This window comes from Chaetodon auriga, chromosome 1 (genome assembly GCF_051107435.1).
Source record: "Chaetodon auriga isolate fChaAug3 chromosome 1, fChaAug3.hap1, whole genome shotgun sequence".
Taxonomy (NCBI): Eukaryota; Metazoa; Chordata; class Actinopteri; order Chaetodontiformes; family Chaetodontidae; genus Chaetodon; species Chaetodon auriga.
In genome coordinates, this window is record NC_135074.1 from 25,906,225 (window position 1) to 25,930,785 (window position 24,561).

The following is a 24,561-nucleotide window of genomic DNA, read 5'->3' on the forward strand; positions in this document are numbered from 1 at the left end:
TGTTTGGTGACAGTCCCAACTGCAGGAACAATTACGGCACAAAGTATGAAAAGTCCACCTGACCCACCCTTTTCAAAACAATGACAGTCATCAGCGTAGCTAATGCTAGAATATTTTTGGTCATTGAAATTGAAAATGGCTGAAACTGAAAGGGATTAACTATTCTATCATTGCCTAAGCTGAGGAGAACCAACATCAGCTAGCTCTGCATCATATACTACATTGCCACCAAGTGTCCAGTGCCAACACCTAAACACCACTCCTGACATCACATTTTTGTGATGACTGGCTGGTAGGAGCCAGGCAGCTATCGAGGGTGAACATGCTTTTAAAATTTGTACTTTCTGACATATAATTTGGAAAGTAAGGACAGTTTGTTTGGTAGAGGGTTTTCCCAGAAATCCTTTGGTTTTTGGTTTAAAAGCCACTGAATCATGCTCATATCTACCTAATCTGTTTATGCCTCAGTTTCCATTGCAGTTTTAAATCCGTAGAATTGAAGTGCTCCGTTTCGTCGAAGATGCAAAACCACTTATTGTTTGAGTTTGAAAATCGCCTTCTCTCTGAAGCTGTCAATGTCTTCGGCATCTTGCAGAAGTGATGCATTACTCTCACTCAGTTAAGCAAGTGTATCTCGAGGGTCACATCTTTAAACTCAGAGAGGGTCCACAGAAAATGAGTCACACATGTCTTTGCACTTGATAAAGTAACACAACTCTGACCTGTTATTAATCTGTCTGCCTTTAAATCAGTCCCCTGTGTTTATAGCCCTTTAGAGGGATTACTTAAGTGTATTTGTTCCAGTGTGAAAAGGACAGGCTGCATGCACAAGAGGTAGAGATGTTGTATGAGAAGCAGACGACTCGACACAGTATCGACCTTTGGCAGCAAGTTGTTTCGATGCTTCACTTCATCACACCAAAAAGAATTCTTGTTAGCTCAAACTCATATCAGAGAGCTGTTGCACTGGTTTTCGATATGGGATATGATGCTAATTTTTGCTACCGTTTGTAAACAGAAAGCTCTGTCTCGGATTTAATCCATCATCAAATTGCAACATAAGGCACTTGGCCAGCAGATATCACCATTTTAACTAGATCAGCAACTGCAAGAGTCCATCAACTGGCAACCCTCTGGATCAAAATTTGCTGCAGACTAACCTGCAAGCTCTACGGTCAACATCGGCACATTAAAGTATTGATTATTTGAATTGGAATATACTCATTAAGACGTCACATGACACACTGTCCATCAACTTAAGAAGATGCATTGGACAAAGAGGTTTGACTTTATGAGAATGGCTGCAAAATGAGAGGAACTTTGGTTGTAAAATGCTGGCAAATGCTGATATTTATTATGTTTCGTACAATATATTGCATTATTGTGAGTTTGTGTGACTGATGTTGGCTACGTAAGTTGCTTATCTGTCCAACAAATATACAGTATTGCCAACTCCACAACAGTACTCATGTGACTCAAAGGTTAAGGCTCCCTCTGTCTTTTGGATGCTGAGAAAATAAACAAGTGCATAGTGTTTGGGGGTTACTTCGAGGGTCCTGGGAGTGTACATAATTCCTTGCAAACACGCTGCCTGCTTTTAAAACTTGAAATGTCAGCAACTTTTGTATTAAAAGAGAAGTACTGGCATTGGTTGACAAAATGTTTGAACCCCGCTGATACATTATGGTTACTGGATTGGAGCTACATTCTACCGAATAAATATTCCCACTGAAAATACCGAGAGCACGGTCTGTGGATTATCCAGGGAAACAGGGACATTGTTGTTGGAAAGACAAGCTGGTATTGAGTTTTTCAAATTCAATTTTTCAGTGTTTTGATCAGCACAAAGAATAATCCATTACCTCCGTTGTATAGGATGTCTCAAAATCTTTGCAAATAAAACCAAAACTATTTCCATGGCTTGATGCCACGAGACCAAAAGTGAGAATTTTTCGTGTGATTTCGGTGGACTGACCCTTTCAATATTCAAGTGAAATGAGGTTTACTTCCCTTTTGTAACATTTAAAGTATCCGATTCAACAAAAAGGATAGTTTGAAGGATAGTTTGCAACACAGGGCCACTGTATAATTTCTTTAAACTTTTGACATACACATTTTAACTAAGAACTTTTTAACTTAAAATTGTTTTCATTTAAATTTATGTCTGTTAATTCACTATATTGCCAAATGAGGTAACACAATGGTGATCAAGCCTATTGTCCCTTAATTAAAAATATTGCAATATTTATATATTTGTCGCATTATAAACTTGGTGTGGGCCTTGACATTCCTTGAAAAAATGCTGTATTAAGTAATTACACTTATACAAACTGAATATTATCTACTGCTGCAGCTTCACATTAAAAGCATTTAACAGGCAAAACACAAGTTGACATTTGTTATGAAGTAGTCACAGGAAATGTTTTTGAGAAATGTCGACAAAACAAAATAATGGCCACTTTCAGCATTTAATGACAGCGGATCAGTTAGAAATACTGCAGGAACTAAGAAGGAGCTGCATAACTCCAGCTTCTCAACAAGGTAACAAACTCCTCTTGCTGTGGCCTGCTGCTCACAGACTGCTGCCATGTGCAGCATAAAATCAGATCACAGTTGCTCACAGAATGATGGCAAAGGCCAATTATTGCCTGACTTCTTTATTAAAATGACTATTTTGCTGCCCCCAAAATTCTGTGAGTTAATGTCTGTGAAGATTATCATTCATCCAGGTCATTGCAATTCTTAGATGTGACAGTTAATATTAAACCCCATTTGTAGTTACCACCAGTAACTACAGGTGTCAAAAAATTACCCACAACTGACATATTTGAGATTGCCACTTTAATCTCCTCCCAAGGCTTTTAGGGGGTTATCATGACACATGGTTTGCAAAAACACACTTTGAGTATATCTCTCACCATGGCCTGCTCATCTCATGCTCATCTCCAGCTGCTGTAGTGAGCCAACTTAAGTTCCTTCAGCCTGGAAACGAGTTTAGCCAAACCTGTTCAACTTAATTACCACCCTGCCCTTGTATGCCTCCACCAACCAGTTGAGTTGCAGTTTACTGCCATGTCTGTCCGACTCATAATATATGTACTGAAGACTTCTTGTTATTGCAGTATCCCCTTTACTGCAGTAAAACTTAACCTCTAAAATTTCCCTGCTGTGGGATTAATACAGGATTGCCTTATCTTAAAACATGGACGTTGCCGCAAAGAGGCTACACGCATCCTCAACCCGACAGCACAGAAGATCAATACAATCACCACAGTTTCAAGGCGGGCACCCAAAGGTTGTGTCACCATGTCATTACCAGATCAAATGTGAACCATGGTGAGTTATGGTGTTGAATAATGACCAGACAAGTGTTTTTGCAGAGCATGATGGTGTAACAGTGAAGCTGACCTTTGACCTTTTGGATATATAATGTCATCACTTCATCATTTTATCCTAGAAAACATTTGAGTTATGGCCAAAAATGTATTTTGTCAGGTCACAGTGACTTTGACATTTGATGTTTAACCACCAACATCTAATCAAGTCATCCTTGAGTCCAAGTGAACCATTGTGCCAAAGTTGAAGACAACTCCTCAAGGCCTTCCTGAGATATTGTATTAACAAATTGGACTGACGTATGGACAGCTCGAAAATACCCCAGGCCATGTCTGCTGCCAGCGCAGAGACAGAAAAACTTACATTATATAAAATATGGAAAGTCCGTCCGAGCATACTTGCAGGTATGTATTATCAATGTGTAGTTACCTGACAGCTAGATGCTTAGCAGGTCTGAAATGTATCTCTTGAAGATGTTATCCAGCCACTCTTTTGATTCAGGGAATGCCAACCAGCCTGGATACACCTGAAAGGCCATATTTCAAATATCTGATTTTCATTTGTCTGACTGTACTTAGAACTGGCAACAACATAGAATACATAATTTATCTTTTCCAGTTTTCTTTTAATTCATTGCAACAGTAAGAAAAACATTCCTGAAATGCAGTCAGACAGTTTGTTTTTTCATTCTTCTGTGTTAAACCAAACAACAGATGACAATGAATGAATTTAAATGATAAAACAAGTCAGGAACAGGTAATCCAATCCTATTTGATGCAGGTGGATGCATAGCAAGCACGACTTTGTTGTGTCTAGATGACAATTTAATGCCAAAGGCAATATAGAGTGAAAAGACCAAAAAAAGTGCAAAACGTAATCATGAAATCACGTCTATGGAAAATACATCTGCACATTTAAAACAGAGTAAAGTTTTCGAGAGCAGAATCACCTTGAACCTGTGGAAGAAGAACCTCCAGATGATGACTTTAAGCATTGCCCCATACTGTAGACAGAAGACAAAGACAGGCTCCTCGATCCTGAGCAACACAGCCTGCAGGGATAACAGGTAAGGCTGCTGTGATTAATATGGCTAATATTGATAAACTATGTTTCACTGCTGCTGAGATTCTGGAAGCAACGTGGCACACAGTACACATTTGGCAGATTTGTTTGGAATCTAATATCAGAGACATCGGAAGGTCTCATTCGATACACATCTGTTTGCCATGCAAGCCTGCATGCGATTGGGGGTTTCATAAAAAGTGTGACATCTCAGGTATCTTTGAAATCTGATATAAAACAATCTGTTTGACATCACACCAAGCACATCTGGCTTTGAACAAGACAAATGCATATTATTTTAGATGTGTTTGCCCTGAACTAACCTTTCAGGTTTTGATCAGCCATACTGGGGAAATATAATGACATTTAAAGGGCACCAGCTTCATAGATCAGAATGACATTTCCATCCTTGTAGAGTGAAAACAAAAATCAAAATAATTAAACTGAACTGCCATTTTATTCGATGTCAGTATTCATTTTCATTCACATTATGTCAATAGCTGAAAAAAATCTGAGATGGGGAGGGCAAACCCAACATCTGGATCCAGGTTTTTGTGAAAAACGTAAATTCAGAGTTGTGTCAACAGAACAAGAAATTAGACTACAAAAAGAACCAAGTGCATACACTAAAATGATGGGCCAAAAGGATTGGGATGCCCAGGAGTCTGCTATTCTCAATTTGAGTAAAACTGGGACAGTTGTAGCTTCGGGGAAGGGTGTCAGGCTGTTTTATGTACTTTTTATGAGTCTTTATGTACTGTGGTTGATCAAAAGCAGAGTTAGATTAAACAATAACATAAATTGTTCACAGGCAGATATTTTCTGTGGTTAGGGGAGTAGGTTTAAAAGAAGTGGAATTACTCAATGGATGAGGGAAAGCTCTTTGGGTCGTCCACAAAGAAGGATATGTTTCAAGGGTTTTAGGTTTTATTGATAGGCTATTTTAGATATTTGAAACAAACACTTAGCGGAGAGGACTGAAGTCATGAGAAGGTTGAATATGAGTTCATGAAGCATTACATTTCTAATTTGATTAGAAATAAAAAAAAAAAAGTGTCATAAAAAAGTTCTAATTTGAAAATAATGAATATTTCAGTCAATAAAAATGTATCACAGGACAAAGAGCACTCAATGTCGATTTGCTCTAATATATAAGGTAGTAGCTATAGATAACAACCTTTTTTCAGCTTTTTCTTATTGCCAAAGCTGAGGTTCTACTCACCGTGGTTCTCCCCCCAAAAAGCTAACGCTGATTAAATATATTTATGGAAACAGTCACAGCTGTAATGAGAGTAACGTTAACCCAGCCAGCTACTCAACAGCGCCACCATTAGCTGGTATGACTGCCCTGGCGGTTAACGGCAGTTGGCCAATTTGAACGCCATCACTAACTAGCTCGTTAACCTCACGTTAGCTTAAACGTCGCGGTTAATTTAAATAGCGAACTCCGCCGCTCACATTAGCAGTAACAGTGACTGATGCTGGGTACTTTCCATAAACGGGCGGTCGCTGCCTGCCTGCCTATGATGTTTCCTCTCGCCTGCTCTCTTGTACCTTCTGTCCACCGCCAGCAGGTAAGGTTGCTACTCAACGCCATGCGTTCGCGATCCGTTGCTTAGCAACGGGTAGCTGGCAAAACAACTATTTCCTTCATCCTGAACAGCATTTCCGGCGTAGAGGAAGACGTCCACGCCGTTGTAACGTCACTTAACTAGCTCAGTGACACACCGGCAGGCACGTTTTTGTGTTTGTGCCTCGTCAGACGACAACATATTGCTTGCAAGTCATTTTCAGTAAACCGACGTCAGTTTCCCGATGATTCTGCGAACCTCACGCGCTATGATCTGTGTGCTAACGGTGGTAGCCGATGCTACAGATGTTTAACGTGTGCCAAGCTTGCTAACAGACGCCAGCTTCAGTAGCATGAATGAGGTAATGTTGACTGTGCTGTAAGGCTAGCTAACGTTACTGACGGTACAGTATCTAAGCAGGGGCAAATGTACAGTATATAGTCAGACGGTAACGTCATATCTCGTTGGATTAAAGGGGAGCGGGCATCGAGATACGATGCTAACTGCATGCTGTGCTCTTGAACTCTGAGGTGCTGTTTACGGAGTTGTGTAGACCAGTTAACGCTACTTGTGTTAACCTCCCTTTACATTCATTCAGTCACCCAAGTGCAGTAACATTAGCTAATGCAATTTTATGAAGAGGCAAAACTCGTTCAGCGAACGGACTGAACTGGATCTCATGTCGTGCTGTGGGAAACTGGTCCCTCCCTCCTCTAACTTGTTTCCTGTTTTCTGCTAAACTGATAGTATTACATTCAAACATCAGGATATTTTGACTCTGCTCCTAACGTGACAGTATTTTGAGCGTGAATGTCGATGGATTCATATTTAATCTAAAAATGGTTGATATGATGTCAGAATAGTTCATGAATTATTCTGCATTTAAGTTGAAAGACCAATAATGCCCATTTCACATTTGATGAACAGGCAAAGAGGTCAGAAAGTTGTATGATTTGTAATAATAATAATAGTAAACAGTAAAACTGCTGGAAACATGCACATGCATATATACAAAAGAAATTCATCCACTTTCAGCGCAATGTTAATGTTATATTAATATACTCAATGTCTCCCACCTGCGTTCAACTCATTTGTGTGATAAAGACTCCCGTATGACCTTTTGTTATAACAACCCCTCGCTTGTTTAATGCCTTTTCCACATTATTGCACTCCCTTATGTAAATGTTGTATTATTTCTGTCTGCTAATACACTCTGCGCGCCGTTTGTTTTGTCATTGTTGTTCAGCCATGAATGTGGGGCCCACGTACTCCAGCACTGGTCTGTCAACATTTAAACAGCAAGCATGAGTAGTCTGGATCAAGACCAGCGTCCCCATCCCAGTTGCCGTGACAAAACAACAGTCTCCAGTGATTCATCAGACGCTCACGAGCTCGCCAAGCTGCCTCTCCAAGGGCTAAAATTGGCATCGTGTGCAGTGCTGGAGGAAGCGCAGCAGAGGGGCAGGTTGAAATGCACTAAATGTGGAGGATCAAGGATGTTCTTCTGCTACACATGCTGCTCATTAGTGGGTGTCACTCTGCAAGAAATCCCCTTAATCAAGGTCAGTAAGATGTTAGGGCTCACTTGATTGCTCTTGTAAGAGAGGCCTTCAGTCATGGAGTTGCTGCAATAGTAGTATCCCAATGTGCTGGAAAATGTTGTGTCTTTTATGTAAGCTCTGTGAAATTTTGTACATGGTGCGGTTGAAACTTGACTGTCATCTGGACTTGACTCTACATATTACATGTTGTACTCAGCTCCCCTTGAAGATAGACATCATCAAGCATCCCAATGAGACCGATGGAAAGAGCACTGCAATCCACGCCAAGATCCTCGCCCCTGGCGACGTCACCATATACACTTACCCCTGCATACCTGACTTTAACAAGGACGAGGTCGGTTGTTTTTCATTGTCAGAGATATAAGTCTTCTTAAGTTTAATTGCACATCAGAACAGTTGCAGATTATTTGTTTTTGTCAACTAATCATCAACTAATTGTTTCTGTCACTACACCTTATTTGCTGTATTCATTTCTGTTATATTTTTAATACAAGCAGCTGCTTTTGAGTCATATTTTGATACTGTTCATATCCGCTAAATTCACTTTGTTATTGAAGTAAATACCTGTTTTTTTTGTACCTTATGTACTCCAGAATTTGGATTTTGACCCATACTGTATACAACTTTGTAATGAAAAAAATGAAATCTGTAATAGATTTAGGACATCAAGTCAGTTGCTGCAGTTTCATGTTCCATGCTTGTTAAGTTTACATTTCATAGCTCCAGATATATTAGACACAATTAGATACTGTAATTTGACTTGATTTGGAGAGTTACAGTGGCTTTAGCGTACAAGCCATGTATGTTTATTGTATTTGACAGCTTCAAACTGAGTTTTTCTTCTTGCTTTCTCATGTATTTCCACAATTGAGTGAGCACATGTTTCAGTTTTTTCTTTTCAGTTCTTTTCAACTTTTTCTCACATCAAACAGTATTACTTCCTTTCAGCGGTTACAGCTCATAGCCACGTTGTCGGAACATAACTTAGAAACGCACATTTGTCCTTGGTTTGTACAATGTGTCCCTCTGAATTGGTGTCGTCTCTCTCCAGGTGGTGTTGGTGTTCCCTGGTCCAGGGGCTGTCTCAGTTCAAGACATGATGCAGTGTTTGCATGACCAAACTGACAGCAAGTCACATTACAGCTCTGAGGAACCCTGCGTAAAGAGGCTGAAAAGTGAGGAAATTGAAGGCGCCACACACAATGCAGAGAACCCAGGGTCAGGGACCACAGATGAAGCAAAAGGCTTGGAGTCAAGGGTGTATCCCCTACAGAGGGTGGTCTTCATTGACAGCACATGGAACCAGACCAACAAGATCAGCACAGACGAGAGACTGCAAGGTAATGATGAAAGATTGCATTTGTGCAGCTTTTCAAAGAGCTCTGACTGCTGGTGATTATTAGAGACAAATTTACTTCACACTGCAGTTCAGCATGATCTCACTCTGCTCTTGTGTGCTCTCTGACGGACATGTGTTCTCCTCCAGATTTGCTCCGGGTTGAGCTGAAGATGAGGAAAACGTGTTTCTGGCGCCGTCAGAAGGGCAAACCGGACACTTACCTTGCTACTATCGAGGCTATTTACTATTTCCTCAAGGACTTCCACGAGCATTGCCTTGCTCAAGAGTACAACGGAGAATATGACAACCTTCTCTTCTTCTACTCCTACCTGCACTCAGTTGTCAACAGAGCTAAGACTAAGGAAAATGCTGAGAGGAAAAACTGAAATCAGCTCTAAGAGACTTTATGAACTCTAGCTGAAGAGTAGATTCACATGCAAGCCCTACTGTGTCCAGCTTTATTTGATGGCTGAGTGATATTTTATTTTGTAAGGGATCCTGTGACATCTATTTGTATAAGAATATGCAATAAAACACAAATGGTTTACAGTTGTGAAACATGAACGAGGTGTGTTTGATATGAGTAAATACAAGAAATCTAAGTCAAAGACTGGGAAACGGCAGTCTAAGAATTCAACAAACAAAATGACAAACGCACAAAAACAGTTGTGGTATTTGAAAATTAGATGGGAAATAGTGTTTTCTGAAATTCAAAATGTGGAAAGTGAGTGATTTAATGAGAAAATAACATGCTCATTGGATATATTTTGTGAGCGTCATTTTGGTCTGACTGGGACGTCATCAGTCCTTTAGGGCATTTTAAACCTGCTCCTCCCACTCTGATCCAGTCCAGTGACAGTGATCTGCCTGTCATTTAAATCTTTAAGTTGTTGTCCTTAAGATTTCAGTCCTGGTCGATTTCATAATACAGTGGTTAGTTTGTAACAGTAAATGCGGTTTAATACGAGAAGTCACAGAACTCCAGAGGCCGCAAAACAAACTGTCATTTTAATGAAGACGTCAGGCAATAATTGGCCTTTTTCCATCATTCTGTAAGCAAGCGTGAGGACAGCAGGGCCGTGAAAGGAGTTTGTTACCTCACTGAGAAGTTGGAGGTGTGCAGCCTGACGCCTGCAGCTCATCATCTAACAGCTCACTGTGGCTCCGTCATGTTGTTTCTACCTGAATTATTTCAAACTGATCCGCTGTCAAAATGCCAAACTGTTGACCGTTGTTTGGTCGACGCGTTTTGATTAATCGTGGTAAGTGCAAAGATCGCTGACTAACACATTGCATTTCCTGTGACAACTTCATAACAAAAGTCAACTCATGTTTCACCAGGTAAATGCTTTTAATGTGAAGCATTTTCAGTGACTTGATACAGCATTGTTTCTGGGAATGTTGCCTCAGACATATATAATACACAAATATTGCAGTAGTTTAATCGGTGGGCAGTAGGCTTGATCACCATTGTGTTAATTCATTTGGCAATAGTGACTAATTTTATTGAAATGAAACTTCAGATATGTTTAAATATTTTTATTTACAAATCAGTAGACATTTGAGTTGATCATGTCCCATATTTTCAACAAAAATCATGAATCTTAGGCGTCTTTGTAGTAGAACACATTTGTTGCAGAGCCAATATATATATACTGAAAGCCAATGCTGGAAATACATTCTGTCAACCTGCCTCTGTACTTCGTGTACTGTACATGATGGAACGCTAATGACGGGTCACTAGTAGTAGGCCTCTCTGATCTTGGCTTGCAGGCTGTCACATGTCTTCTTGGCATCTCCCAGCAACATTGATGTGTTGGGCTTGTAGAAAATGGGGTTATCTACGGCGGCGTAGCCCACGCCCAGTGTACGCTTCATCACGATCACCTGGAGGACAGTTTAAATGAGTGTGTATGGTCACGTTTTTGTGCCCCTCAGCTAAAATACAGCGATATTCTTGATGCGTTGACACATCAAAGATAATGTACACCAACCTGTTTGGACTTCCACACCTCCAAAACAGGCATACCAGCAATTATGGAGTTGGGATCTTCTTGTGCTGCAGAATTCACTGTGTCGTTGGCTCCGATGACCAGTGTCAAGTCTGTCTCTGTGTGCCACAGACATTTATACACAAGACAGATGATCACAAAAACCGCTAAGTACCCTGCAATTGTCCTCGCTAATGCTATTGGGTTCCCCGGCACCGCACTTATCTCCCTCTGTCATAAACACAACCATGTGTCTCAGACTGAGCGCCTGGTTGCTACAAAAACAAGGCTGTTAACCCTGATAACAGAAGTATTCACGTATTACTTAACTGAAAGTACCACAGTATAAAAATGCTGCAAAACCATAAGTAAAATGCAAGTATTATCAGCAAAAGCTACTTAAAGTATCAAAAGTTCAAGTAGTCATTGTGCAGTAAAATGGTCCCTGTCAGTGTTTTATCATTGTGTCTGATGTGATTTGATTAATATCACTTTATACAATGTTGCACATTAATATGAATGTTGCATTTTCCTACAGCAATGCATCGTATTCTACAAACTCATCGTACGTTTGTAGTGTCGCCGTCCTGTGAGAACCACGTATCTCTAAAAAAAAAAAAGTCAATCTTTCATGAGCTCAGAAGCAGCACAGTCTGTTATCGGCTTTGTGATGATGCATTTTCCAGCTAATCCAAGAGGCTTTTTAAATAGTTTATTTAGCTCAAGTAGGATAATTTTTTCAGGGACACTTAATCCGTCAGTTCATGACAAACATTCCCATTCAAAAATCACCACATATGGAGATACATGGTTTTCACTGGACACGAAGGGTATGAAAGAATTATCTGATAAGTAACTCGTGACTAACGCTGTCAGACAAATGCAGTGGAGTGAAAAGCATAATAATCAAACTTACATATAATGGAAATACTCAAGTAAAAGTACCTAGAATTTGTACTTAAGTACAGTCGTTGAGTAAATTTACTTCATTACATTCCACCACCGCCTGATAAGACGGCACGTCTAAATATCAAGACAGCACGAGGCTGCTCCAAGCCTCGATGAAAGCTTAATGCGATCATTACACATTATTAATCCAGTGTTATCAGACGCTTTCCTGCCAAAGAGACAACCATGACGCAGGAATTGATCCAACAGCTCTGTCTAGAAATGTTTAAAAAGAGATTACCTGGGAAGTCATCATTGATCTCATCCATCTCCAGGACCACATCATAGGGAACACCAGCTTCAGCCAAGAGGACGTTCAGCTGGCCGGGCATACGGCCGGCCACCGGGTGGATACCAAACCTGTCGGAGGTGGATGAAAAACGTTAGTGCTCATTAACGCTTGAGTGATTTGTGGTGTCACAGGTACAAATACACCTGTCTCTGTCTAAACGAGTCCAGATTTGTTGAAAAGTGCACAGAAGAAAAAGCCGTGGTGGAATACTCTGACCTTTCACTTAATATTGAAGTAAATAAATTAAATAAGGAGTAAAAATCTTGCATTTTTAAATGAATACTTAAGTCAATGTCTTATTAGAAAAGTAAGAAAGTAAAAGTACTCATTCCTGATGTGTCATGTTGCAAACAAAATGGGACAGGAGCAACTAAAGACTGGGAAAGTTGTGGAATGCTCCAAAAACACCTGTTTGGATCATTCCACAGGTAAACAGGCTCATTGGTAACAGGTGATAGTATCATGGTTGGGTATGAAAGGGGCATCCTGGAAAGGCTCGTTCACAAGCGAGGATGGAGAGAGGTTCACCACTTTGTGAACACATGATTGGATAAAGAATATTACTACATGGGCTCAGGAACACTTCATAAAACAGTTGTCGGTGAACAGAGTTCGTTTGCAAATGACCGCCGGAGCAAACAGAGATACAGCAGTAATCTCGTTCATAAAAGGAGATGAAGAGTATGAGAGTAGACGTTCACCTGACACTCTTCCCCTGTTCCTTCAGCATCTTCACCATGTCTGCAATTGGGTACTGGGCTTTTGCTGCACACAGACCCCAACCTAAACAAACACATACACAGAATAATCATGGCCAACACGGATCTAATACAATCTGCTTTATTTTATGAGTAACTACAGATTTAGCTTGAGTCCATTTCTTTAATTGCCCACATGGAATAAATAAGCGTTTGACACTTATTGTTCATTTTTTAAATGCAGGCACAGCAGTCCGGCAGGGGTTCTCCAGCAATAAAACCAGTTCCTCCTCCATCCTTCATTCTTTCTTTTGTCCTCTCTGTGTCCTCGTCCACCACAATACTCTCTGCACTAAATCAGAGTGGTTCGCTGGTCTCACAGACATTTTTCTTAGGAAAACTTTGCATGTTTTGTGTGCATTTGGGTCCCCTGCGTGCAAAGAACTCCTTTCCCTCAGTCTGCCTAACCCCTATTTAACCCTGGTGGTCAGGTACCTTGTAGAGTTCAGCATTACCCCTAATCGAGTTTTTTTGAAGCCAGTCGCCTGTAACCCGCCTCTTCTCCAGACAACTGGAGCCTTCTGTTTCCTCACTGCCATGCTTTGTTGTTGACAGCACATGGAGACGTCTTGAGTCTGGACTCAATAGCTCTTATGACTTTTCACTGTTTCTCTAATCAAACCAGCATGTTGGACCACACAGCTGTCCTTGCGTTGGTTTGGAGCCACTGGAAAACAACTGCAATCCAAGTATCCAAGAGCGGTTCCTCTCGCTCGGGCCACTCGACAACTGCTCAGTTGTGAGAGACGTTTGGCTTTTCCTATTTAATAAATCAAGACGTTGTCACCATCTCACACTAAAATTAAACCCACCGTCCGGTACTCTATGCTAACAAACATGTACTGACACACTCTCGTTGTATACCCAGTATGGAAGTCACATGAGGCCAGGTGGCTGTGGGATCATTTGTGGACAAACTGCTCCCTCTTGTGGCCGCCGTGCTTCAATATTCTGAGTTTGATTGATGACCACCATGTCAATCAGTCCAAGATCCTGACCGCTTCGCTTTGCAGCAACTAGTTTTCCCAGAGCTGCTGCAAAAACATTTTTGATCCACGTTTTGGCAGAGCAGTCTGGCTCAGTCTTTTTGTTAGGTGATGTTAATCAGATGAGAGAGATAGTTGATGTTATTGATCCAGGCGGTCTGAAAAGCTGCAGCTGGAGTGCAGAGGAGGATCCACGCTGTCCAGTGATAAGAGACTCTGATATTAAAAGTTTGGCTCCACCTTAGTCTCTGATGTCAACCCAAATCTCTTTCTACACCTTTCTCACAAAAGGCTCCTCTTTTTGAGAAGCGTCTTCAGTTTCTGGGGGAGAAGCTGTAGTTACTGTATAGAAATATATACACGGTTTGCCAACAAAATCTGTTTAAGATTTGTCTTTAGCTGACTAAAATATTGAAAAATGTTGCCTGTTCTCAAAACTTTGACTGACTGTGCACAGCCACACAACATAAAGCTATATCAAAAACACAGTTGATTTAATTGTCTACAGTGTTTCTCTGATGCACTGATGGCTGATTTCAGCTGAGATTTTAAGGAGAATTTCATCAATTTTACACATTAAAAGTCTCTACCTGTCAACATTAGGACTTGAAAAACAGCAAAATTTTCCACCACCTCACCCTGAGCTGTCCCACCACCCTTACCCCTGTCCACATGCCCCTTACATTTAGACAAGGGGACACACAGTGAATCCTAAAATCAACACCAGGAAACAGCTTGGATACACTAAAATCTGTGTGGCATTTCTGACAAAAAGCTCATTTCTAGACTTTTTGGCAGGCACTCCATCCCTCTCACATTCATCCTTCTTATTATTAATGATCTCCTCCATTACCGTAGGACTCGGCCTCCTGTCAACGATAGGGCCAACCTTTTTTTCCTCTTTAGAAAGCTTAAAATTACAGGAGATTTATGGGGAAATATTTAAACGGGAAGACAGCGGGAGACAGAGGCAAAATACACGAGAATCTATGGGAAAATGGGAGGTTGGCGGGTCTGTTAAAGTCTGTTTGCAGGCTTTTGGGAGTAGAGTTGCATATTTGGAAAAAAGCTGTATTAAATTTTGTGCCTCCACAGGGAGCTGCGGCACAGCGTGTACCTGGTGTGATGATGATGCTGTTGGCTTCTTTGATTATGTCAATGGTCTGATCCACGTTGACCTCAGTGTGAGTGCCAACAATCTCCATGGGCTTACCGCCCGCTGTGGAGGTGGTGCCGTACCCACCCAGGATCACATTGGGCAGGGAGCGGTTCATGGCCTTGACAGAGAAGAAGACAGTAACTCAGGCTCAGGTACGTGTGGTGAGAACGCGTGGCTGGATGTGTGTGTGTCTACTCACCACACACATGATGTAGGAGAGGATGGCACCGGAGGAGCCGATCAGAGCACCGACAATCGTCATGAGATTGTTGTCTAGTAAGAAGCCCTCAGCACAGAGCGCCCAGCCAGAGTAGCTGTTCAATACGGTGATGACCACGGGCATGTCAGCGCCCCCGATGGCAGCTGTCAGAGTTACACCCTGTGGGGAAGTTGGTGAAGTCAATTAAAACCAACTTGTTTCAAAAATGAGATGCACCAATATCCAGAGTTGCTCAGAGATACTCACCATAATAGTGGAAAGCCCAGACACTCCCATTAGACACCCCATGCCGGTAGCGTAGCTGGAACTGAGCATGAAGGGCACCATGCCTCCCACTGATGCTGCCATCAGACCAGCGTTCAATGCGTGTCGTCCCGGCAACAGCAGGGGGGCGGAGTTCAGGAGGCCTACAAGAGATGCCAGAAATGATTTCTGCTGTCCTGCAAAGCTAAATGGAAACAATTTGACAGGATAAAACATGAAAACACGCTTTTCTCTCATGCAGTGTCGAGTTTCTGTGGACTGTGGAGGCCTCTAATCAGCTGTCTAAGAGTCTTTCCCATCCACAAATCAGACTGCAGCCCTCCACCAACCACAGCCATGCAGCCACTGCCCTGCACGACCCATTACAAATTACCAGAAAGCTTCTCATGTGTTCCTCTTGATCAGTCGCACTACAATGTGAATCAGTGACTGCTGACACATGCACACAAACCCCCAGCCCAGGCCGGGATTTACCAGAGGATCTTTGGCTTTAACTAGATGAAAGAGACGATCGGTGCCAGAGGACGCAAAGCTCAGTGTGTTTATGAAGATATTAGTGTGTCAGTGTCAAATGAAGATCAAGCTTGTAAAGGACAGACTTTAAATCTTCTATGTACTTATATACTGCAGATGCTACAAGTATTTTTTTAAGTAAAATCCACTACCTTGAAGCTTGCCGTAGGCCACCAGTGAGCCACTGAAAGTGACCCCTCCGATGTAGGTGCCAAAATACGCCACAGTCTTGAGCACACCGGCGGCAGGGTGACTGTCCAGGTGGGGGTACTCAATCATGAACTCGGCGATGCAGGTGAGAACGGCTGCCAGCCCTACAAGGCTGTGGAAGGCTGCCACAAGCTGCGGCAAGTCTGAGATTTCAATGCGCTTGGCAATAGTGAGACCTGCAGCCGAGAAATAAAGATCAGCCCAAAAGAGGGAAAAAAAGACAGTTTTCAGTAAATCTCAGTGAGTTACTACACTCTGTCTGGCTGAGTAAAGCACCAGACTTCTCATGCACACTGGCTATATTTGGCTTTACTCTTAACAAATAGGCCCGATCTTCAAAGCCAGTGCAATGAGGCCTAAGTTAATGTTGATTGTAACATCATTTATCATCCTGCTTTCTTAAATTGCTATTAAAATCTACAATGTTCACACATGATGACGAAGCCACTCATCTCTGTATCCGGACAGGATGATTGATGTTCTGTTATGAATTAGCAAGAAATTCACACTCTTCAAAGACTGGAGGAGTTGCATGCAAAGTTCATGACACGTAACTCACTCACGGTGGTCTTGTACTTTTCTAAACAAACTGTTGGATTCAAAATGAGTCGTGCCAGACCTTTATTAATTTTGGTGGAGACTGAAATCCAGAGATACCTGGTTGGTAGGGACTCTCCTTGATGAAGATGAAGCACAGTGTGCTTCCCAGAGGCTTTCATAGTGGAAATCAACAAAATCTGCTCTGAAACTAAATTAAGCAGTGCTGTGATGGATGCTAATCGGTGCCAGGGTGGGCATTTTGCAGCCTAAGAGTCCTGGTAATCAACCGTTTGAACAGTCTGTCTCATCTGCAATCACAACATCATCATCAGAAGCAGGAAGCCACCTACCCAGGGTCCCCCCAGTGGCCATGGCCAGGGACATCTGAGACAGCAGCTCCGGTGAGGGTTTGAGGGAACCGAGGGTGGCGGCGATGCCCCCTGCCACTCCCATCATGCCCAGGGCGTTCCCCAAGCGACTGGTGCCCTGAGCAGAGAGGCCTGCCAGCGCCCCGACACAACACAAGCCTGAGCCCAAGTACATCATCTGAGGTAAAAAAAAAAACAAAAAACACACAAATCAGGCTTGTTTGTGCAGCGCTTGGTCACGATCAAGTCAAGTCACTCAACAAGTTGTCCTTAGATCATCAATATGGAATAAACAAAATAAGACAACTAATTTAAAGGTATGAATAAACACTTAAAGAAAACATTCATTCGAGCTGAAATGATTAATCGATTCATTTAGATTGATCAGCAGCCAGTTTGATAGTCAATCATTTGAGGCATTTTTCGTTCGTGATGTTGGTAGACTGAATGTCTGGGCTTCGATCCGTTGTACAAAACAAGTTCAAGCCGTCACCTTGGACTCCGGGAAATTGTAAGGAACATTTTTCAGTCTTCATGACAATGTTAATAAAATTGACACACAAAACAAAAAACGGTGTGTGAATATAATCACAGTGATCATGAGAATCACATACCCTGACAGTTCATTGATTTCACTGAAAAACACCTTCATTCAACCTTCTTAAACAGACTTTTAAAGAGAATAAATGTTTCCTGTCACCTGCTCTATGTTGTACCCAGCAGCCACTGTGGCTCCATACCCTCCAACAAATGCAGCCCCAGGCAGCGCATACAGGTAGTTGTACTCAGGAGGGTCAGTGGGACGCTTGAACATGTCCAGCATCCTCTGAGTGATCAGGAAACCGCCTGAAACCACACAGGAAAACAGAAATCAGCCGTTTTTAATCTGATTGGGCGAGCAGCGAGTCTTGTTCTCTCTTGTTATTTTAGTGCTGAACATCAGACCGGCAATGTTGATGGAGGAAACAAAGGCAGCAGCAAGAGCGAGACTCTCGGGCAGGCTGGAGGGTGCGAGACCCCCACCCATCAGCACCAAACCTCCAACCGCTGTCAGACCTGACAGAGAGGACAGAGAGGACATCAGGTAAAAGATTTCTACATTTGGCCGTAACCATCTTACAGTTTAAGGACTCCTGACCTGAGATGGCGTTGGTGACAGACATGAGGGGCGAGTGCAGAGCGGGGGTCACGCCCCACACGGTGTGGTATCCCACAATCCCAGCCAAGCCGAAGGTGGTGACCATCTGAGTGAAAGCTGCGTTGGGGGAGATGATGCCCAGAGCCAGACAGGTGGACACACCTACACAGAGACAGCAGGGCAGCCTTGTTGTTGTTGTTGTTGTTTGTATGTCTGCAGTTCTTTCCACATTGCTGTAGTGGAACTGATGAGCAGTTCCAGTTGTTTTTTTCTTTCCCAGTCCCCTTTTAACCATTAAAGCCATGGAATAATTGAACAGGGAAAACACACATTTGTATATTTTCAGAACGGGTTACGCAAGTGTGATGATTCATAGTTTCTCTGAAGCTTCAAAGAACTGAACTCATATGTCATCCTGTGCTGAAAAATATCTTCCCCACTGTGGATTATAATGAAGTGTCAACATTCAAAAGTCCCATCATGATTCACTGATCTCAGTGCTCTTAGCGAGAGAAATGTAGAAAACTTTAAAAGTAAGATTGTATTTTGAAAGCAGGGCTGCGACTAACACTAATCTTTATTACTAATTGACCCACCAATGGTTTTCTTGATTAATCTAGTGATCGTTTGGTCAATAAAACACCAGAAAATAGTGAAAAATCTCCATCATAATTTCCCCAAGGTGACATTTTCAGGCTCAGTGGGATGTCTTCAAATTGCTCCAAACCCACAGATACTCAGTTTATATGATGTAAGACAAAAAAGGCAGCAAATCTTCACACTTGAGAGGCTTCAACCATCAAACTGTTTGCTTGAAGATGGACTTAAAGTCGGCTCAATTAGTCGGTCAATTATTTATTTATTATTTGTCAATCAACTAAATGCTCTATTTGGAGCTGCAACATATTGCACAACCAAAATGTCACTAACAGAGTAAGAAATAACAGGAAAAGCTGACAGCTTTTTAATGTTTGAACAATTTAGCCCAAACAAAATTAAAGAATTATGTTCTGAATTTCTGCTGGATAATTGTATAATTTAATATATTAAAAATTTAGTTTTTCTTCAGTAAAGAACGGTCTTTCGCACAGAACTGGGACGAAAACATCTTACAATAACCTCACAGCACATGAAATTGGGCCAAACTGTCTTGTAGTCTGAATAGCTGGATCGGCGTACTCGTGTCTGACCTGCAGTGTAGACGCCAGCAGAGGTCATGGTGCGTTTAAAGGGAGAGATCACAGCCGCTTTCTCAGCCTCCAGCTCTGCGACTGTTTTCTGTTTTACCGGGGCTGGGGGCGCTGTCTTGGGGAGGGGGGACGGGAACATGTTCTCGCCTTCCTGGACACATCAGAAAACACAGAGGACCAGTGTGAGAACACGGAGGATGTCCACAGAGTTTTGCGTGAGAAACACACATCAGGACTTTGGACTCTTGCATTGTGGGAGATCTCGCCTGGACAGTGGGAGCGCTCCGAATACAAACCCATGGACCACATTGGAGATTACACTGAACAAACAGCAATCACAAACCAGTTACCGGTGGTTTTGAAAGATAAATTCTCTTTTAAGGGGCCTGAATAATGCTTAGTTTAACAAGGGGTAAACTGATATGTCCTGTTGAGGTTCCATGCTTTTTCTGCCATAAACAATCTGTCAAAGCCAAAATTCCTGGAAAAGTATATTTTGAAACGTTCATAACATTCTTGCTGGAATACAACATGAGCTATTCCCAGCTGGGATTGGGTTTTTAGTACTCATTTGGCGCAGTATCCTAGCATGACAGGATCTGACAGCTCCTGCCGAGAGGGAGAGAGGGATGCCAGCGGTGATGGAGGCTGCCAGGAGATGTTACAAATAAAAACCCACCTTCATAACAAGAGTCCCACGGATGACATGGTCAATTGTTCCATAGTCGAATTCATTTGTGGGCTGATAGTGGAAGTATTCCTTGTCTGGGCTAATGGCCTTCAGCAGCTTCAGTACGTTGTTTGAATACAGGGTGCTGGCCTGGGTGGCCAAGCGGCTGGGCAGGTCTGTGTAGCCGATGTGTGTTACTCCCTAGTGATTGAAAAGTACATCAGGAGTAAAATTTACATAGTTGTGAATAAGACATAAAGCGGGCTTGCAAAGGATTTATTTTGCTTTCTTCTTTAATCAAAAACCAATGGCTAAGCAGAAACCTCACCTTGTGAACGTACAGATCTCCTGGCCTGGTGGTCTCGATGTTGCCCCCTGCCTCTGCGGCCAGATCCACCACCACGGAGCCGTCCTTCATCGACTCCACAAACTCCTTCTTGATCAGAATGGGAGCCCGCTTCCCTGAATGGGAAACAGAGGGACAGGTGAGATGCATTAAATGTTCCTAATATCAGGCAATCTAAGAATCAAGAAATTTAGAGGGCTGTGGATCCACATTAAAGCTGCTTCAAGCTACTCATGGCGACAAGAGGGAAGAAAAAACATCTAAAAAAAAAAAAAATCAGATCTACATCAGCATGTGCTTAAAGTCACGTGTCTGGCCACTTGATATTGTCAGTTTCAGTATTTACTCTTCTTTCAGCTTTGTTTTACCAAAAATAAGCTCACAGAGGCTAAAAAGCTCTGGTAGGTGGCAATTCAAAGTGTCTCATCACCTTTCATATTTGTCATCTGGTTCATTGTTATACTGCTTCCTGGCATACCACAAGTAACCAAACTGTAGCGGACAGAGCGTGAAAAATTTGTGCTGCGTAATGCCCATTCATATCTTCCAGTTAGGAAACTCGTTTATATGAAAACAATATTAGTTAATGTAGCAGGTAGGAGAAGGTACCGATGTGACTGACCTGGAATCAGGGCAGTGCTGATGACAATGTCGACCTCTTTACACTGCCTGGCGAAAAGGGCCATCTCAGCCTCAATGAACTCCTTCGACATCTCTTTGGCATAACCTCCGACCCCCTCGCCAGACTCTTTCAGGTCCACTTCTAAAGGCTCTGCCCCAAATGACTTGAACTGCTCCAGGGCTGCCGGCCTGACCGCCAGGAAACAGTCAGCTTATTGTTAGAATCATGATCATCACAACCATCCTTACTCATCATGTCTTTTTTTTTTTTAGGTATTCTTATACCTGGTGTCAAATCCTCTGACGATGGCTCCCATGGACTTGGCTGCCCCTGCTGCTGCCAAACCAGCCACTCCACCTCCAATAACCAGAACCTGAGTATAGCAGAAAACATGCATTACTGTACAAGAGGGAGACTGACAGTCCACTGTTACACATTTTATTTGAGGTTCACAGAGAGGAAAGACTGTGGGAAGACAGGAATCACTCTGCTGATTTGCACACAGAAATATGTAAACAGTTACCTTAGCTGGGGGTACTTTTCCTGCTGCTGTGATCTGACCAGTAAAGAACCTGCCGAAGTGGTTGGCAGCCAGGACCACAGCCTTGTACCTAAAACCAAACCCTCAAGTCATTTACTGTGAACAGACATCCCAGCACAGCTGCAAACATCCGCATGCAAATGCTTATTTTTCCTTACCCAGCGATGTTAGCCATGGAGCTGAGTGCATCGTAGCCCTGTGCAATGGTGACTCTGGGCACCTGATCCATGGCCAGCACTGTGCTCTTCCTCTCTGACAGCTTCTTCATCAGCTCTGTGTTCTGTGCTGGATAGATGAAGCTCACCAAGGTGGACTTGGACTTCAGGAAGTCTGCCTCGCTCAAACTGGGGGCCCGGACCTACAGCAGAAAAAGGATGCAGAAATTCAGGAATATCTAAATAAACTGTGCAGTGTCTTATGAGTGGATCAAACAGCAGATGTGAACCAACCTTGAGGACCAAGTCTGAGCCAAAAGCTCCCTTGACATCAGTGATGGTGGCTCCAGCATCTTTGTAATGCTGATCAGAGAACTTGGATTCCTCTCCAGCTCCACTCTCCACCTGCACCTTGAAGCCCATCTTGACCAACGCCTCCACCCCAGCAGGAGACAACGCTACCCGGCGCTCATTCTGTACCGTCTCCTTCGGAACGCCAACCACCAGGTCTTTGTAGAGCACACCTGAACACACAAACCAGCTGTTAGTCGAGTCTACAGCACACAAAAAGCCACAGCACACATGAAAAGCTCTTTCTTGAAAAATAAATACATTCTCAGATGAATATTAGGAGAAATAAATTATATGACTTTATGTTTTTTTTAATCTTTTTGTGCAACAACACAGGAGAGCATGCGTGTACGGCCAAGATTGTGTGGCTGGGACCAGTGTCAGATTACACATTTCACTCCATACAGGGCATGGTGACCTCGCCGCCATGGAGACATTATTAGCAGGTGATTGGCTCTGAGCCAGCACACACAGAGAGGCCTGCACTCGCACACAGACTCACTCACAATTCAAACTTAAAAGCACTCAGCAACTCGAAAAACTTTGACAAACACTCGGTGAGATGTGCCCTGCGAACAGCACTGACCCCATAAACAAATGTCCGGGAACAGAATGTGCCAAACAGCAGTTAAACTTTTATATGTCACCTTTAACTGACCTCTCAAACGCTCACGTTAGCAGCTCCTACTGCTCAGTGAGCATAGCCACCGCCTGGGCCACGGCAGCTTTCCCTATTTTGGGAACATCTCTAGAAACCTGGTGCAAACAGTTCATCGGTCGCTGAGTTTTCCACTCTTCTGGCCAGAAGGAGTGTGTCCTTGAGTGAACTGTTATGCTCTCATTCCTCAACTCAAGACACAGAGGAAATCCAAACCAAAGAAAGCATGCAGACCCTGGCTGTCCTCTGGGAAAAACATATTGCAAGATCAAGCGGAGAGATTTTAATAGAGACGCACAGTTCCTACCTCTGGGGGCCTTTTGGTCCCATAATGCAGAGAAAGTCCTGAAATGCCTCCTTCCAGGTATCTTCTGACGGACCCCTTGCTGAAACAAAGTGACAGAAGAGCTGGAGATGCACCGCAGGAGGGTCGACATGGCCACTGAGCGTCCGCCCTGAGACTCCCTCTAGCTCTTTAATATGAAAACAAACAAGTACAGGTAGCTGATAACTCAACACTACTTTTGCATCTGCTGTCAAATAACAAAGCACATTATAATCCCCCCCCCAAATACTGAAGGTCCTTAGCCCCCGCCAGTGACACACTCAGGCTGCTGCAAGGCCTACACACAGCAGAGTGACATTTCAGCTCTGCAGGACACGACACACACACGCACAGGGCCCTGGGTTGATTACACTCTTGTTCGCGAGATCTGGAATTATGACGGCACAGGGGGGGAAACTGTGCCAAGTCTGGCCTGGTTGTTGTTGTGAACAGGAGCAGAGACAGCCGGGTAGAGGAATCAGTGTTTAGACAAAAGGTTTGGCGCTAGAGGGGCACAGCTCAGGACTCAAGACACACACTCACACCTTATTCTAACAAAAGCAGACTGAAAATAAAGTGGTATTTACAAGCACTGGTCGCTCAGAAATCATACAATTTTATTACCAAAAAACAAACAAGCCTGTGGAAACTTGTAGTGCTCTGCTTGGTGAGTCAGACCAGTTGTTTCTGATCATGAACTTCCCGTTCTTTTTCCATGTATTCATTCATTCAGTGAATCACACTCAGTGTCCTTCATCCTCCACCTTGTACTAATTCATTCATAAATTGAAGGATTTGTTGATTGCCTAATTATTCTCAGACTTGCCTTTCAGATTTTCCAGAGAGAGGGGGTTCAACTTCCCCTCAGCAGCAGGGTCACCTGTGAGACGTCCTACCCAAAATTCCCTCGTCTGCGCGTAGGAGCAGGCAGGCGACCTTCCGCAGTTTCGATATCACTGCTGCACTATTTATGTATAAATAGCAGGCCATGTGACCTCACTCATGACCACCCTTGACGCTGATAAACACCCTGCAGCCGCTGCTTAAAAGTCGGCCACACTACCTGCGAATTAAAAGCTGTGGGACAGACAGTCACTACTTTTATTAAATAAAAAAAAAAAAAAAGTACGCAGAGATGGATTGTCTCGCGATAGTCCCTCTCGCTTCCTACGCAGCTCCTTTAACATAAATTATGTTAAAGTAGCACACATACAAATATAATTGGGGAATATTTAGGAGCCATGTGCTCGTTAAAAATGTTTAAACTTACTGTATTTTCTTTTCTGTACACAAGGTGACGCCAGCGCGTCAAAGAAGGGTGTAAGACTTAAAAATTGTTGGACGTCCATGACCTTTCCTCTTGTACATCATTAAATACGTCAATTTAAACGTCATCATTTTTATTCGAAATACGCTTTATAAAAAATATTATTTTATGAAATATAT

At 42.7% G+C, this 24,561-nt stretch overlaps 2 protein-coding genes across 2 annotated transcripts; one reads left to right on the forward strand and one right to left on the reverse strand.

The window, feature by feature from the left end:
* The first annotated feature begins 6,071 nt into the window (after positions 1-6,071).
* On the forward strand, positions 6,072-9,432 carry dtwd1 (DTW motif tRNA-uridine aminocarboxypropyltransferase 1). Its single transcript, XM_076738316.1, has 5 exons — positions 6,072-6,330; positions 7,216-7,531; positions 7,728-7,865; positions 8,583-8,871; positions 9,018-9,432. Exons 2-5 carry the CDS (start codon positions 7,274-7,276, stop codon positions 9,254-9,256), a joined length of 924 nt encoding a protein of 307 aa, XP_076594431.1. The 5' UTR covers positions 6,072-6,330; positions 7,216-7,273; the 3' UTR covers positions 9,257-9,432.
* A 773-nt stretch (positions 9,433-10,205) lies between these two features.
* Positions 10,206-24,237, reverse strand: nnt2 (nicotinamide nucleotide transhydrogenase 2). Its single transcript, XM_076732039.1, has 22 exons — positions 23,942-24,237; positions 23,098-23,263; positions 22,076-22,305; positions 21,785-21,984; positions 21,609-21,696; positions 21,370-21,458; positions 21,086-21,273; positions 20,446-20,579; positions 20,127-20,318; positions 19,448-19,598; positions 18,258-18,419; positions 18,065-18,175; positions 17,820-17,965; positions 17,102-17,297; positions 16,154-16,387; positions 15,471-15,631; positions 15,204-15,383; positions 14,963-15,122; positions 12,803-12,884; positions 12,051-12,169; positions 10,865-10,980; positions 10,206-10,757 (listed from the first exon to the last, which is right to left on the reverse strand). Exons 2-22 carry the CDS (start codon positions 23,225-23,227, stop codon positions 10,611-10,613), a joined length of 3,216 nt encoding a protein of 1,071 aa, XP_076588154.1. The 5' UTR covers positions 23,228-23,263; positions 23,942-24,237; the 3' UTR covers positions 10,206-10,610.
* Positions 24,238-24,561: the final 324 nt, after the last annotated feature.